At 44.3% G+C, this 15,802-nt stretch overlaps 1 protein-coding gene across 4 annotated transcripts in view; it reads right to left on the bottom strand.

Annotated features, from left to right (window-relative positions):
- Positions 1-15,171, bottom strand: part of Nek10 (NIMA related kinase 10) — a 186,749-nt gene extending 171,578 nt beyond the window's left edge. For 2 of the 4 annotated variants that reach the window (XM_040747626.1, XM_040747628.1), the window contains exons 1-4: positions 14,996-15,171; positions 4,939-5,049; positions 4,646-4,706; positions 197-327 (exon numbers count right to left, since the gene is read on the bottom strand). In XM_040747626.1, coding sequence (XP_040603560.1) covers positions 197-327; positions 4,646-4,706; positions 4,939-5,012 — 266 coding nt within the window. In that variant the 5' untranslated portion in view covers positions 5,013-5,049; positions 14,996-15,171. The remainder of the gene's footprint in view (positions 1-196; positions 328-4,645; positions 4,707-4,938; positions 5,050-14,995) is intronic. The other 2 variants (XM_040747630.1, XM_040747627.1) reach the window with 2 other exon arrangements.
- Between the last annotated feature and the right edge of the window lie 631 nt (positions 15,172-15,802).

Here is a 15,802-nt window from a genome sequence, read left to right as displayed (position 1 = left end):
TGCACTCCCAGGACAGGTCCACCACGCCTGCCTATTCAACCTGCTACTTGGGCTTTTTTCCTCTGCGTGGGAACGTTTCCCATGTTAACTAAAATTACTAAACCAAGAATATTAAACTTTAAATTTTCACTTCTGTGATAAATTTAAATAAGCAAACTTATTTAATAGGCTTCTGATAGCAAGGGAGATTTCTTACCTAAAATTTTCAAGTTCAACTGCTTCTGTGGACTCATGCCACTGACCACGAGCTCTGTGGCCCCCTGCCTTGATGGCAGTCTCAGACTTCGTCATGCTATTTTGGGCACTATCAAAGTTGATGGCTGGAAGCTGCGGAAATGGAAACAGAGAGTTCATGGCCTTTATGGCTCACTTAACACACTATAAAACAAGTCACAGAGTAGGAGAGGCAGGGCCAAAGCAATGAGTGCTTTCCCACTAAATAACTGAGATGGCAGCTTTGTAAATGGGAGGGGCTTTCCGAGGATTTAAACATCTTTAACTTAAACATTTACTCCCTAGCTTGGACCTTTTTCATCACTAATGATGTCACTGGCCACAGTTCACTGTTATGTATGTTTAGTCTGTCTCACATTGACATGAGCTGGAAACTGTGTATTTTTGTTCAGTGATATTTCCTGGGCACTCAAACCAGTTGCTAGGGATAGAGGTTTGGGGTGAGCCTGGCCACAAGAGACTTTGGAAGCTTCTGGAGTGCTGCAGATATGCAGCTGGAGAGTTTGTGAATCCAGACAGCATACACTGCATGGAAGAGTGTCCCTTTGCCGTCATCACCAGTGTACACAGTGTTCATTGAGGCCCCAGCACATGGGAACAGGCAAGAATCCATCACTGTTGCTCAGTTTGAATTATGGTACTTATGACATTGACTTGAATATCTGCGTTTGCCATAATGAAACAAATGTGTCTAGGATACCTAGAGTGTATCTGTGCTGCTCTTAATAAGACCAACCTGGCAGCTCCATAAGTCATCAGGATTCACACACCAATAGTTGCTGTGGTTGAGACAACCCTAAGGTTTGCTCTTGGTACCATGTGAAATTGCATGTAATGTGGAAAAATGGCCCATCTTTTCCAAAGTGTGAGTGAAATATGTCCTACAATCAATTATTAAACATGAAGTAAACAAAGCACAATCAAGGATCCATTTTTTTTTGTTTTTTGGGTTTTTCTATGCAAAAGTAAAGAGTCTTTTATTGAAGCTATTTAGCAAGCTAAACTCATTAGCTTGGGCCCTTTATCCTGCCACCATGGCGGATGGCTGGAGAAAGACTCTGAACAATCTCGAGGCAGGGATCTTAAAGGGCTGCATAAGGGGAATATCTAGGGGTATGGAACAGTCTCAGTATTGGTGGGCTTCCAGGTTTGGATGACTTGCACTATGTTGATTGGTCAACTGGTTGTTATTGCCCATAGGCCCTCCCAGGGCAGTTGGTACGCTCTGCACATCACTGTGGTATACTTGAAGGATCCATTTTTCAATAAATTATTTCACTATGCACAATTACAACTGTAGAAGCTAGAGTATAGAAACTGATACCAATTCCTTCTGGAAAAGGACCCAATTTCCTTCTGGAAAAGTGGCTTTCCTTATCCCCTGCAAGGCTGTCAGTAGGAAAAAACATTACGACAGTATTATTGCTTAGTAGCTGGTCCCAAGATGCTTCCTAGAAGTAGCCTCAGTTGAATTTTCAAAATAGAGACAATAAACCTTCCATTCTTTGTTTATCAGTTCAGGCACCAAACTATAGCCGTTGTGAGCAAGTGGCCAAAAGGACTTGTGCAGACAATGTTTAGTGATGGAACCACACTCCCAATCAGGTTCTATGGGTTTGAATCCGCTGTTAGCTATCAGCGTGACCTTGGAGGATTTATTTAATCTCTGTATACACTAGTTTCCATGTCATTAAAATAGAAGAAATAATAGCAGTGTGTAACTCTGGAGTATGAGAGTTAAGCGAGTTACTGTTTACACAGCACTTGCTATGTGGAGGCACAGTTCTAACTGCTTTATAAACACTCCTACAAGCCTGGTAATCACTACCATAAATTTGCTAAGTAAATAAGTTTGTCGTTACAAATTAGGTGATTTCCAAATGTGGGTTTATAACCTAACAGACATTAGATATGAAGTCACAGCAACAGGTTCATTTTTCTGTTAGATAGGAACTGTCATAACACACATGCACCCACAACAGGAAGTAGGTTTCCTAGGCCTAAAGCGTTTCAAAGCCCTTTGCCATTGATGAAACTCTTAAATATTGTCTGTATGAAAGAAAGAAAGCACAGAACAAATATTTCTTAGCCACTCAAAGGAAAGGGAGGGCACAGCTCTCACCATCACCCCCTACACACACACACACACACACACACACACACACACACACACACACACACACATTGGCAGGCTGACAGTGCTAAGAATCAACTCAGATAGCCACAGAGGCAAGCTACACGTGGTAGCTATAATCGCAGGTCCCAGGTACCTGACAATAAGAACTCTGTTACAATTAGCTCCTTCAGATGAAAGCATCATCAGTTCAGGAGCCACAGCAGTTTCCCTGGCCCTGTCATCCCCTCCCTAGAGCTCCAGGTCCACTGTGTCAGATGAGCCCAGAGCTCTTGATTCCAGACCAGGGTACAGGTTAGAGTCTGCTCAGGCCTTCCTCATAGAGCGGACATTGCTCAAGGCACTTTGTACAGTCAGGTGTGCTGTCTAGTCTGCACATCTGCCACCTCCCTGAATTCAGTCACCCTGAAGACAGAAGCACAGCTGCCTGCTCTTGTGTTCCTAGTACATCATACCAAACCAACAAACAGCAGCCATTCAAGCACAAAGATGGGGAACAAAGCGCACAGCACAACTCAACACTCGGCTAGCGGACAGCACAACTCAACACTCAGCTAGAGGACAGCACAACTCAACAATCGGCTAGAGGACAGCACAACTCAACAATCGGCTAGAGGACAGCACAACTCAACACTCGGATAGAGGACAGCACAACTCAACACTCGGCTAGAGGACAGTACAACTCAACAATCGGCTAGCGGACAGCACAACTCAACACTCGGCTAGCGGACAGCACAACTCAACACTCGGCTAGCGGACAGCACAACTCAACACTCGGCTAGCGGACAGCACAACTCAACACTCGGCTAGCGGACAGCACAACTCAACACTCGGATAGAGGACAGCACAACTCAACACTCGGCTAGCGGACAGCACAACTCAACACTCGGATAGAGGACAGTACAACTCAACACTCGGCTAGCGGACAGCACAACTCAACACTCGGCTAGCAGACAGGCTCCTGGGAGAATCAGGGAGAACTTTCACTTCTCAACAACTCCGCACAAATCACAGGGCACATTTTTTTCCAGGAATTTCTAGTAACTGATTATCACAGCCCATTTGTAAACAAACAAACAAAAAACTAACTAACAAAATACAAATTAAAAAAATGAAAACCAAAGCAGACCACATCAGCAGGACCTGGTAAGCAGCCTGACTCACAAGTATGGCCCCTCAAGAAGACCACTGACAATCTGAGGAGCAAGCATGTCCCTGCTTGCATATGCTGACAGGGTTTCTTGCTCCGACTCTTCCAGCCCTTGTTTTTCATCTTATCTTTGGCTTTTAATTTATGATTAAACTTCCATATACTGTATATCCTATGTGCTCCTTACAGTCTTCCTGGAACAAACAGGTACAAGTCTGAGCTATTCTAGAATGCTCCATCTCACACACATAACTGCATTGCTTCAGTAAAGGAGAAAAGAGCTCAGAGAGATTCTTGTTGTCAGGGTGACAGAGGCAAGGGACATCCACAACAGAAAGACGCACAGAATTTGAGAAGCTTTGGACCCTCCTCCAAGTGAGGCTAGACACTGCTCTCTGCTTTATAAATAATTCAAGTATTTTAAATATGCACCATTTGTGTATAAAAATTAGCAAAAAGATATGAACTTGTCAGACAAATGATTGAGAATTCCAAGTTGGCAGAAAAAAAAGAGAGAGAGAAAGAAAGAAATCATTAAATTTACTTTAATCAACCCTGGCAGGTAGAAACAAGGGAGTGGTAAGATGGAGGCCAAATATATCTAGCCACTGTAAACTTCAACATTGAAGGCGTGGAGCCCCAAACCAAATCCAGAAACACTGTAGGCATTTCCTTTGCCTGGCCAGGGGTTGTTCCTGCACATGGTGACCCAGTTCCCAGGTCACACCCCAACTCAGGAAAACCAATCACAAACTTGTAGAAAAGATAGAACAGTGGATCGGAAGCAGAGTCAAAGTTGCTGCTAAGGGGATGGCTCACATCAGGATGACAGACCAGAAGGCAAGAGAGAAAATAAATTTCCCCGAAGCACCAAAAGGTAAACATTGGCATTTGATGAGAGAACTGGCTGTTTACTGATTGAAGAATTCAAGTTCCGCTGGTTAGGATATCTAGTGACAAGCAGAGAAATGGAAAGGTTGCAGACGCCAAGTCTTGGCAGAGCCTGAGTCAGGGGAAAGAAGCAAGCCAGAGGAAGCAAGGAAGCTACGGAAGAACAAAGAGAATATACACACGGATATGAAACGGACCCTTTCAGAAACAAGTGGTGCATCCTTTGGAAACACTACCTGCTGTTTGCTTGACTGAACGTTCAAAAGGCACCGAAGTCTTTTAAGGTCTGAATAGTCCCTAGGAGAAAGAACAGCACAGTGTTAACCCAGAGAAGAATCCAGGTGAGCAAGGTCACATTACCATGACGGTGCAGCCACTTGGAAGCCTGCCCCTATAGGTAACTGCATGCAGGTCAACCATTTCTTTCCAAACTCTAGAAAGGTCCCAGTGTTTGAGTAAGCCCTGCAATCCAGGAGTTGATTTCCAGGAAGCTTCTGTCCCAGGGGATGACCACAAAACACTTGGTTACCTGGTGGTGGTCCCTTGCTGCTTTTTATCAGCTGTTTTCTCTGTGGGCTTCACCTTTTTGTCTTGATCAGGCATTGTAAAACATCAATGCCTCAGAAGTAACATTGCATTCCTTGCAAAGAAGATGGAGACAGCTTTTAGTTGAGTTATGTGACCCAAAGGCTTCTCAGTTAAAACAGACAAAATTCATCCTTGATGTCTATTCAAACAAGTAAAAAATAATAATTGCAAATATCAAAATGAATGTTACTGGCTCTTTACCTTCAAAAGGTCCTTCTTGAATAGATTTAGGCTGTCTTCACCTGTATCCTTTGGCACATGCTTGATTTAATTATTTGGGGCAATTTTTTACCATATTGTTCTGTATGTTCTCTTTGAGATTTATAAGACATGTCAGCTAACAAATACTTGGAGCTTAATTGACAGTAATTTTATGCAACCTCACTTACCTTTCTCTATAAGTATTCTGAATTAAACAGTATGGGTTCAGAGGAGTCCTCTCTCTTTATGAGTCATGTCCCCAGGTGTCTTGGAGAAAGCCACACCCACGCATAAGTAATCCGTCAGTGTCACCATGTTGCCATACTTCCAGAATTCTTTATGAAGTTTTTTCATTTTGTTTTTTTGTTAATTTTTAAAGAGAGGATCTCACCAGCCATCCCTGACTGTCCTGGAACTTGTGGTGTCAACCAGGCTGGCTTGAACTCCTGGCAACTCTACTGCCTTTCCAGTGTAGGGATTACAGATGTGTGTGACCATACTCAGCTTCCAGAATTACCTTTTTTTTTCTTTGTAAATATTTCTTTTCCTTAAGGGGCTATTGTGTGTGTGTGTGTGTGTGTTTGTGTACCTTCCTGAATTTGTGTGTCCTACATGTATATAAGTGCCTGGGGAGGTGGAGACAGGAAGACACCAGATATCCTGAAACTTAAGTTAGAAGCTGTGTGAGCCCCCGATAGGGATGCATGCTGAGAATTGAACCAGGGTCTTTGTGAGATCAGTAAGTGCTCTGAAATGCTGAGTCATCTTTCCAAATATCTTCCAGAATTCTTAAACTGTGAAAGTTGATATCTGAACAATGCATGCTAATAGTACTCATAATTTATGGTTAGGCTAATCTTGCACAGTTCATGAACTTACCTGAATATCTGGCAGGGAGGTGGCCTGCCTGGAAGTACAGCTCAGCAGGCATTTCAATACTCTGCATTCAGCATTTTAATATTGCCATGGTTACTTTTCCTAGTATTATTCCTAATCCTACTTCTCCCCACTCAAAGGCTATGTGTTCGTCCATACACAGTTGTTGACTTGTTGGCTTTTTTCTCTTAATTGGCTTCTATTCTCAACTCTTTCCATAACAGAAACAGAAGGATAAAGATAGTCATGGCTTTTTGCTGCTGTTACAATGTACCTGATATAAACAACTTACATGATGAAAGATTGTGGCTCACAGTTACAAAGATCCATAGTCCTTAGCCCTGTTGCTTCCAGGGCCATTACAAAGCAGAGCACCATGGCATGTGGAAAGCCGCTCACAACTTGATGGACAGAGAGGGAGAGAGACAGAGACAGGCAGGCAGGCAGACAGACAGACAGACACACACACACACACACACACACACACACACACACACACACACGGGGGGGGAATCATGAATCAGATCTACCCTTCAAAGTCAGTGACTAGAGACTACATAAAACCTTCAAAGTCAAGCTCCCTAGCCAGTGACGTTTCTCTTCCAGGCCTCGCTCCCTATGCTGGAGACTGATCAGCATTCCATTTCTGCCCCCTAAGGCTCATAGTCATCTCTGCATGCAAAAGTCATTTAAGTCACCTCCACTCGTCTCCAGAGCCCTAATGGTTCCAACAGCATTGGAAATTTCATATTCAAAGTCTTCTCTCAAAGTCAAAGCCAAGAAAGAAAACTGGGTGACAAGTATGTAGAGCTTGGATGCTTTAAGAAGAGAGGTTTTCTTTTTCCAAAAAAAAAAAAAAAAAAGTCTGCACATGTCATAACACAGGTGTGACAGTGGGTCTTTCCAAGCATTTCTCAAGTGTGTCAGAAGTACAGACTTCGCATAAAGAGAACTCAGCTACGGTTGTTCAACTGGGTAGTGGAAGACATGATCACAGTTCAGAAAGGACAGTGGCCGTGCTAGCCTTACATATAAGACACTACAGTTTTATTTTCCTTCGGTGGGGAATATGAGTGGAGTGGCAGAAGAAAGATATTACTGCAAGTGAGAACCTTAAACCACACTGTCTAGGACTTCCAGTGTCAAGCACAAAATGGAATGAGAAAAGGGTCAGACATGGCTTCTGCCACACCTGAGGAATAATATGAAGCAAAACAATAAAAACACATTTGCAGCATAACACACTGGTTCTATTTTTTAAAAGCCAGGTGTGTTGGTTCAGTCCTGTAATCAGAAAGCTAAGGCAGGAGGATTACCATAAATTACACGTCAACCTTGCTACACAACGAGTCCCAAGCTAGACTGAGAGACAGGGTGAGACCCTATCAAAAGCAAAAGAAAAGAAAGGAAAAGGAGATCTACCCATCCTTTATCAGATGATGAAACTAAGAACCATAGGTGGATGTGTCTAACCAAAACCACATAGAACTTTTAGAAGAGAAAAACAGAACTCCGTACAATGAAAAACTCTGAAATAATGGGAAGGTAAGAAATTGTTGAAACTGGCCCTTAGTAAAGGGCAAAAACAAGGCAATTGCTGTTTGTATAACTTAGTTTCCTGATCACTGGGGACCTCACAAACACCTATCCATTTATCCAGTCCTCATGTGGATTATATAGGTGGTGTATTTTAATATTCTCATATGATGGGAAATAAAGACGCAGCTGGTACAGTCTCCACGGTCAGGAAGGAGTGGCCAGGCAAAGGGGCACATTATCACTACCCTGCTTCCGAGTCACTACTTGCCACCTTCATGTGTAAATTGTTCATATTTCAATCAATTTTCTATTTAAACACATAGTAGGGGCTAGACAGAGCCCAAATTTCAATAGTAATCTGACCTCTCCCCTTTTCATTCTTCAAATGGTTACACATAAGCACCTCCTCCTAGCAAGGAGACAGGTTTTTTTGTTTTTTGTTTTTTGTTTTTTTTAGCTTTTGAAGCACTGAGACAATGAACCCAACCCATGACATTTCCCCCAGGAATCCCTTGTTGGGGACTGAAAGGCTGGCTCCAGGGAGAGCTTGCAATAGTTTTGAAAGACTATGCATATTTCCTGGCCTCTCTTGCATGTTTTCTGTGAAACTGTAACACTGCTACAGAAAAAGTGGAGAGAAACTAAGGCTTTGTTTTTTTAACTCTTCCTGGTTTGATGTGAAAGGTTTGATGAATGTGTTTTGGTAGCAGTTTCCAGCTACTTGTAGTGATGGCAGGAGCTCCTTAATGTGCTGGCCTTCATTTGTTTGCTAAGATTAACCCAGACCAGTGTGACTACCAGCCCAAGATTAGAGCATCATGACAACAGTTATCACTGTAATTTTCATGATTTCATTGTTACAGAGGGAAACAGCTCCATATAAAGTCTACGAATTCTCTCCATTGTCATTGGGGACGTGTGCAACACTGTTAACTGTGAAGTGTGTGGCTTCTAGTTCAAAATCTACTGAGTGCCCGAATAAGGACAGGGCATATAGTAAGCAATATTTGAAAGGTAAACCAGAAAAATCTAGAAAGAAATTATATTCATTAGTCAATGAAAATAACAAATAGCACCCCAAATTTCTTCTTAGTGACTCCACAAATAAAAACATTACATCCTTATGCAGTTTAGTTTTTATTGTCAAGCTGCTACAACCTGGAGTTACTTGGGAAAAGGGAACCTCAATTACATAATTATCTTGATAAAACTGATCTGTGGTTATGCCTATGAAGAACAGCCTTGGTTGATGGTTGATGCAGGAGGACTCAGCCCACCGTGGGTGGTAGCCACCCCTACACAGTCAGACGTGGCTGTAATAGAAACCTAGCAGTGAGCACTGCAAAGAGCTGGCTAGCGTACAGTGTTCTTCCATGGTTTCTTCTTCAAGCTCCTGCCTTGACTTCCTGACCTGACTTCCCTCAATAATGTATTGTGGCATGCAAGTGTAGGCCAAATCAACACTTTCTTCCCCTTATTTGATTTTGTTCACGGTATTTTATCATAGCAAAGGAAAGCAAGCTAGAACAGAAAGGTACTGTACATGTGGCGTTGCTGCAATTAACCTGAATACATTGTTTTGGGGAGGACTGTGCAAACCTTTGGAACTTGAAGATGGAAAAGCCATTGAATGTCCAGAGCCTAATGGGATGTTCTATGGGTGCTTCAAGGATAAGGATGTTCAGAGAAATGCAGATGAGGGAGGCTTAGCTTATGAAGTTTCAAAGGAAAGCAAAGACTCTGTGGGGCTATTTGTATAATATTTGGGGTCACCAGTCTGTGGCTGCCGGTCAGCTGGAGCTGAAAGGGCAGCTGCGATAAACAAAGCAGCAGCACCCATGAGGTGAGACCTTCTGAACTGCACTAGTCAACCGGAGCTGAAGAATCGGCTGTGAGTATGAAGAGACGAAGACTATTTCTCTTTATTGGGGAAACTACTCACAGAACTCACAGTGAAAATTGTGAACATACAGATTAAACTGTTGAGAACCATTCTTTTTACCTTTGTGGGAGGAGAGGAGGGTTATACAGGGTCTCGTCCAGTCCATACTAGCTTGAGAACCCATTACGTAGAGGTAGATGATACTGAACTTCCCATCTTCCTGGTTCTAACCCTCAGTCACATGGATTGCAGGTGTGTGATACCAAATTCAGCTCCTTTCTCTTTAAATTGCTGTTTTTGAGACAGGGTCTTACTCTGTAACCGAGACTGAGCTGGAACTCACTATGTGTAGTCCAGCCTGGCCTTGAATGCAGTGATCCTCCCATGTCAGCCTTCCTAACACTGGGATTATACAGGAGTGAGTCACCACAACCTCCTTTACACTTTACAAAAACAAGTTTTGCTTAATATAAAAAATTAAGAATAATAGAGATGACAAAGTCAGGGGAAACATGTCCAAAAGAGATAATGAACCAAACAAAATCAAAGATTACTGTGAGGTAGAAGGTTCTGGATAGTATGTACCTTTTGGGGACCTGAAGGTCTCAAGGATGAGGAGAGCAGTGGGCACATCTTGAGGTTGGGCAGAGCAGAAGACAGGCCCTGGGGGTGGACTGGGAGACAGTTGGGGAGAAGAGTTGAGAGAGAGTGAGTACTAGGAGCCCAAGGGAAATGAAGAGCGGCAGCCTTTAAGTCTATGGCCTGTCTGTGGAGCTCCTAGTGCCTGTGGTGGGAACAATGGTGTCTCTGACATTCAAACGTATCTGTATATGAGCGACTCAATTTATTATCCTGCTCCATTACTTCACGGCTAACTAACATAGCTAAGGAAGACGTTACCTGACTTAATCCAAACAAATCATAGGACTCAAGTGAACTGCACTAAAAAGAGGAAGGAAGAGATCTACGTTTTAGTCTCAAGTAGAGCACAGAGTCCTATGGCACAGAGCACAGGAAAAAAGAACTGTCCCCCCTTCTTCAACCCCGTATCTGGCATTTGGTCATTAAGCCTTGACTACTATACTACTAATATGGTTCTTGTTTGCCAGCTTCTCCCTAGCCTCAAAACCAAGACTTACATCATCACTCCTCACTACAGTGGCTTCTCCTTCCCCACACTGAAATGAAGCCTCTCCTTATGCTGCCTTCCCTTCTGCTGGTGAGGTGCTCTTTGAGATCCAAGGCCCTGCCTCGCCAGCCAGCTGCCGCTCAGACATGGCTCCTGGGTGGTTCAGCAGATCCCTGGGAATTAATGAAAAGTCCCAAGCAGAACATGATTTGTAAGCTCCAAGGATAATTGGAGCATCATTATCTGGAGATGGGAGTGAAAATAATGAAATAAATCAGCAGATGAAAACTCAGCCCTGGCTGACGGCTACCCAGTGATTATAGTGCTGACTGGGTAAAATCTCTTTATAGATACAGAAAACACAACATTTATGTTAAATATGGGCTACCTCAAGTGTGCTTACAGCACAGTATGATTTCACAAAGAAAAGCTGCCCATTTTAGCATGTGGCATTCTGTGCAGGTCAGTGTCCACCTTTGGGAGTTAGACATTTGAGAAGGGGACTCCCTCAGGTTAGACTACCAGGGCAGTCATGACAGACATGGTGACAGGTGAGATCTAGATTCTACTAGATACATTTTTCTAGCCACCTTCTTCAAATTAATTATCCCTAAACAATGACAAAATATGATGAACAGAGAGCAGCCGTGTCCTGATGGCCCAGGCTTGGTTTGCTCCACCTCTAATTTTAGACTAGTTTTCATAGGAGGGATTTTCTTTCTATAATTTTGTCACTCTGGTTCTGTTGATGGTCTTGAACCTAGAATTTAGGTCACTACAAATACTGTTAACCCATTTTAGGAGACACAAGAGAAAGCCTGACATAATGATTCACTTGGCTCAGGGCTGTAATTCTAGCATCCAGGAGGCTGAGGAGAGTGGTCACTGGAAATCTGAGTCCAGCCTGGGCTACACAGTAAGTCTGGGGGCAGCCTAGCCTATATAGCAAGATCCTGTTTCAAATAAATGAAGGAAGCAATTTTTAAAAAGAAGTATTTTACAAGTGAGAAGTAGTTTATTTCACTCAGAGCTAACACCCATGGTTTTCATGTGCTTCTTAAAAAACCTTAGGTTTGACTGTGTGTAAAGTTCACTTTCCTCCATACCAGGCCTAAATACTTCCTAATAGTCATAACTGAACAGTCTCAAGTGGACACCCTGTCTCCCTTAACCCGCAGCTCTGTGTCCCTATTCACTTGCCTCTGACCCCTACATAGAACTTAACACAAACAGCTAACGCTTGGTATTTCCAGGAAACCAGCAGTCTAAGAAACTTGTTATAATCACCCCATTTTACAGGTAAGGAAACTTAGATATCAAATGAGTAAGAAGTTGCCGAAGTGTGCCCTTCCAGCAATGGTGGAGCTGGGTTTTGGTCTCCAAAACTTTGCTTGGCAGGAGTGTCTGCAGCAGCAGCTCTGCTCTGCTCTTCCCTAGAACAGTCATCTACGGCCTGTGGGGATTTGGTTTTCTTTTTATTCTCCTCCTTTTTCCTTCTTTTTGTGACAGTCTCCCCAGGTTGCCCAGGCTAGCCTCACACTCTCTGGGATCTTCTTCCCTTGGCCTCCCAAAAGCTGTGATTACAGGCATGTGTCCCTACACCAGGTTCTTCTCTCTCTACCCTCTGCCCCACCCACCTCAAGCTAATCTTTCAACTCAGTTGTGTTGTGAAACATATACTCAACATTTGGAGGGCAAAGGCAGGAGAATCCAAGATATAAAGCAAGCTTTGTCTACTGGAGACCTGTGTCAGAAGGAGGAGGAGGAGGAGTAGGAGGAGGAGGAGGAGGAGGAGGAGAGAAGAAGAAGAAGAAGAAGAAGAAGAAGAAGAAGAAGAAGAAGAAGAAGAAGAAGAAGAAGAAGAAGAAGAAGAAGAAGAAGAGCACATTATGTTTGAGAAAGTGTTCCAGAGAGAATCTGCCCTGAATGTGCACAGTACCATCCCATAGGCTGGGAGGCTATCAAAGATTAAAAGAAGAGAAAGGATACAGCCAGCTTAGCACAGCAACGCCTCCCCCCCACACCTCGAGCACACACTGTGTGAAGCCACCTCAAGCCCCCGCTGCAGTGCTCATTCCGTGCCCCTGCTGCTGTGCTCACACCCCCGCTGCAGTGCTCACACCCCCGCTGCAGTGCTCACGCCCCTGTTGCAGTGCTCCTTCCGTGCCCCTGCTGCAGTGCTCATGCCCCCGCTGCCGTGCTCACACCCCCGCTGCAGTGCTCACGCCCCTGCTGTAGTGCTCCTTCCGTGCCCCTGCTGCAGTGCCTTCCCTGCCAGAATGAACTGTTCCCAGAACCCTGAGCCTCTTGTCAGGTGTGTAACTGACACGCACAGCCTTGGCTCAAACTTCTGATCTTCCTGCCTCATCTTCCTGCTTGCTGGCACTAGAGGTGTGTGCTATGAGGTCGGGGGAACGCATTGGCTGTTTTCACCGCCTAAAACTCAGGAGCTTGGGAAATGCTGCCTCGTCTTCTAGGTGCTCAGTACCTCTCTAAGACTACATCTCCAACCTGAGCCTCAAGGTTGGTTGGTTCTGACAATGTCACACTCCGGACTCCCCGATCACCTCCTACATCCTTTTTTTTTTTTTCTTTTGGTTTCTCGAGACAGGGTTTGTCTATGTAGTTCTAGCTATCCTGGAACTCACTCTGTAGACCAGGTTGGCCTCAGACTCACAGAGATCCACCTGCCTCTGCCTCTCAAGTACTAGGATTAAAGGCCACCACTGCCCAGCTCACCTCCTACATCCTTCACTAGTTGCGTTCTTATCACTTGGCCTGACCCTGGACTCCTCAAATGACTGGTAAATAGTCACTAAATTAATGAGTCTCTTCCTGCATCAGAGTTGAAGGCATACACTAAGCAGTCTAATGGCAAGATGGTATCCTAGAGACTACACTTGACCGAATCAAAAACTTTTGTGAATTGACCATGGATATTTCATAATCACTGTCTTCACTGTTCTTAAAAACACATGAAAACTGCATGTTTGTGGCACTGAGCCTGGTGTACATTTAATGTTTAAATAATTTGAAGCAATCCTGTGAGTTAGGTGCCAGTATCATTATTTGCATAAATAAAAAGGTTAGGAGACAGTGCATTGTTAGGGGGCAAAGACTGAAAATGCTAATTGTATGGGACTCAGCTCTTGCAAACCACACTGTATTGTCTCTCTGTAACAATGTTAACTTACACCATATGATCTTCATCATCATCATTATGGCACAAAATAAAGCATGTATTAAGAACTTCCAGACCTTTACAATGAAAGCAAAATCCCTAAATTAACATTCACTTTAAAGAGATCTTTGACTTTTACAGAAGTCAAGAGAGCCTTCTAAAAAGCTAATAATTTAAGAGACTCATTCTTTATCAAGTACACATTGAATGCACTTGCTAGATACTGACCCATGAATGAGTCAGTCTTCTCACACTTCTAGGTAGCAAAGAAATCAGGCAACACAGAGACAAGGATGGGGATGTGAGTGGACCGCCCTACAAAGGCACTCAGTCCACGCTCAGCAGTATGACGACAGCTGAGACAGCCAGACGGGGCATGGGCAGTGTTCTGTGCATGGATAAGATGAAGTTGGTGTTGACTAACCAAAGACTGGAAAATAGGGAAGTGGGGAAGATGGGCTTCTGGAAAGAAAGGAAAATACTCCTTGGTACCTAAAAAATAAAAGATACTTTAGTCTAACATTGGTGAGCAGGTGGATTGGATGGATAGGGACAGACTACAATTGGTAGCACTGATTGTATATTCAGTTTAACTCAGGGACTGGTGGCATCTGAGCTAGCTTTGTAGAAACGATGGTTTTGTAGAGGATGAGGAGGTGTGGAGGATGTGTTTTGGGGAATGTAGATAGTGGAAGCACCCTGGCAGTCCAAGGGTAGTAGGGTCTAGTGGGGTGGGGTTGCACTGAGAGTCACAACTGCAGCTGGGTGCTGGGTGCTGGGTCCTGGGTGCTGGCTAAAGGGAGCTTTCTAAGCCATGGTGAACTTTCTTCACACCTGTAACAGAAGTCACCTGCAGGCAGGCACTGAGGTGAGCCCACCTGTAAAAGGAAGGCAGGAGTGTGTTCACAAAGGAGATCACAAGCCTCCAGAGGCAGGTGAGCTGATGGCTACCAGCGCTGTTTACTCAAACCCGGCCCCTTGCTCCTAGAAGCACCACACAACGCGGAAGGCACCTCCCAACACACACTCTTCAGCACAAGCTTATCTACTTTGAAGAGACAGGCTCTGGCTGACTAACCCCAAGGCTGACATCGCCCCCTCAGGGAAGGTCCCTGTGGATAGCCTCAGGGGAAGGGAGGCTGCACCTGCGGCCTTGGGCGTAAGGACACCCGACTTCCTTCATCACTCACCGCGCAGGAAGGCGGCCCTCCTTCAGGCCAATCTCAAGTCATCTTCCTCATCCCGCCGTAGAACCCGGGCGAACTCAAACCAGCTCCCTCCCTGACACCTGTTAGCTTTTCAGTCAAATTCTTTCTTGGTCCGGAGGGACTGAACCAATGCTCACTCTTCTTCCTCCACAGCATCAGGCGCTCAGCCAATCAGGAATGACAACGCTGCAAGGTAGAGTAGCGCCATAGCGACGGGTGACGCCTACCCTGCTACCTTAGCAACCAGAGAACTCGCGGTGAAGCTCAGGGTGCCTGTATCTAAATTTGGTGTGCTGTATTCTAGTCTGAAGAGGCATGGAATCCGGACTCCCCCCCCCAAAAAAAACCCACCACCACAACAAAATCAAAGTTTATATCAGCTGCTCCAGGAATTATCATGGACGGCAAATCGTTCTTAAAAATTGAAGGGGAAAATGAAGCTCGGCATACACTAAGTTTGTTTGGGGGTTGAGAAGGACCTGGAGTTTAGTTTGTGGGTCAGGCAGGCCGAGAAGTCCAAGACTACCTGCTTAGTATCTCTTAGATGCACAAAATCACTTCAAGCTGAATACAAGTCTCGGACAGAAAAATGCAGACAACATGTTCCCCAGGCCCAAGAGCTCTCTCTCAGACTCCTGTCACCAGATCATTCAGTGGTTTTGCAAAGTGACATAACTTTCGAGAAGGTCTGCAGAGAATTTTTTTAAAGTAAAAATTCGAGTTGCACTAAAATAGCCTTTAAAAAGGCACAACACGGAGCTGGGGATTTAGCTCAGTGGTAGAGTGCTT

This window comes from Mesocricetus auratus, unplaced genomic scaffold, assembly GCF_017639785.1.
Source record: "Mesocricetus auratus isolate SY011 unplaced genomic scaffold, BCM_Maur_2.0 Super-Scaffold_100006, whole genome shotgun sequence".
Lineage (NCBI taxonomy): Eukaryota > Metazoa > Chordata > Mammalia > Rodentia > Cricetidae > Mesocricetus > Mesocricetus auratus.
Note: the sequence above shows the minus strand (reverse complement) of the source record. Positions and strands in the feature narration are given on the sequence as shown.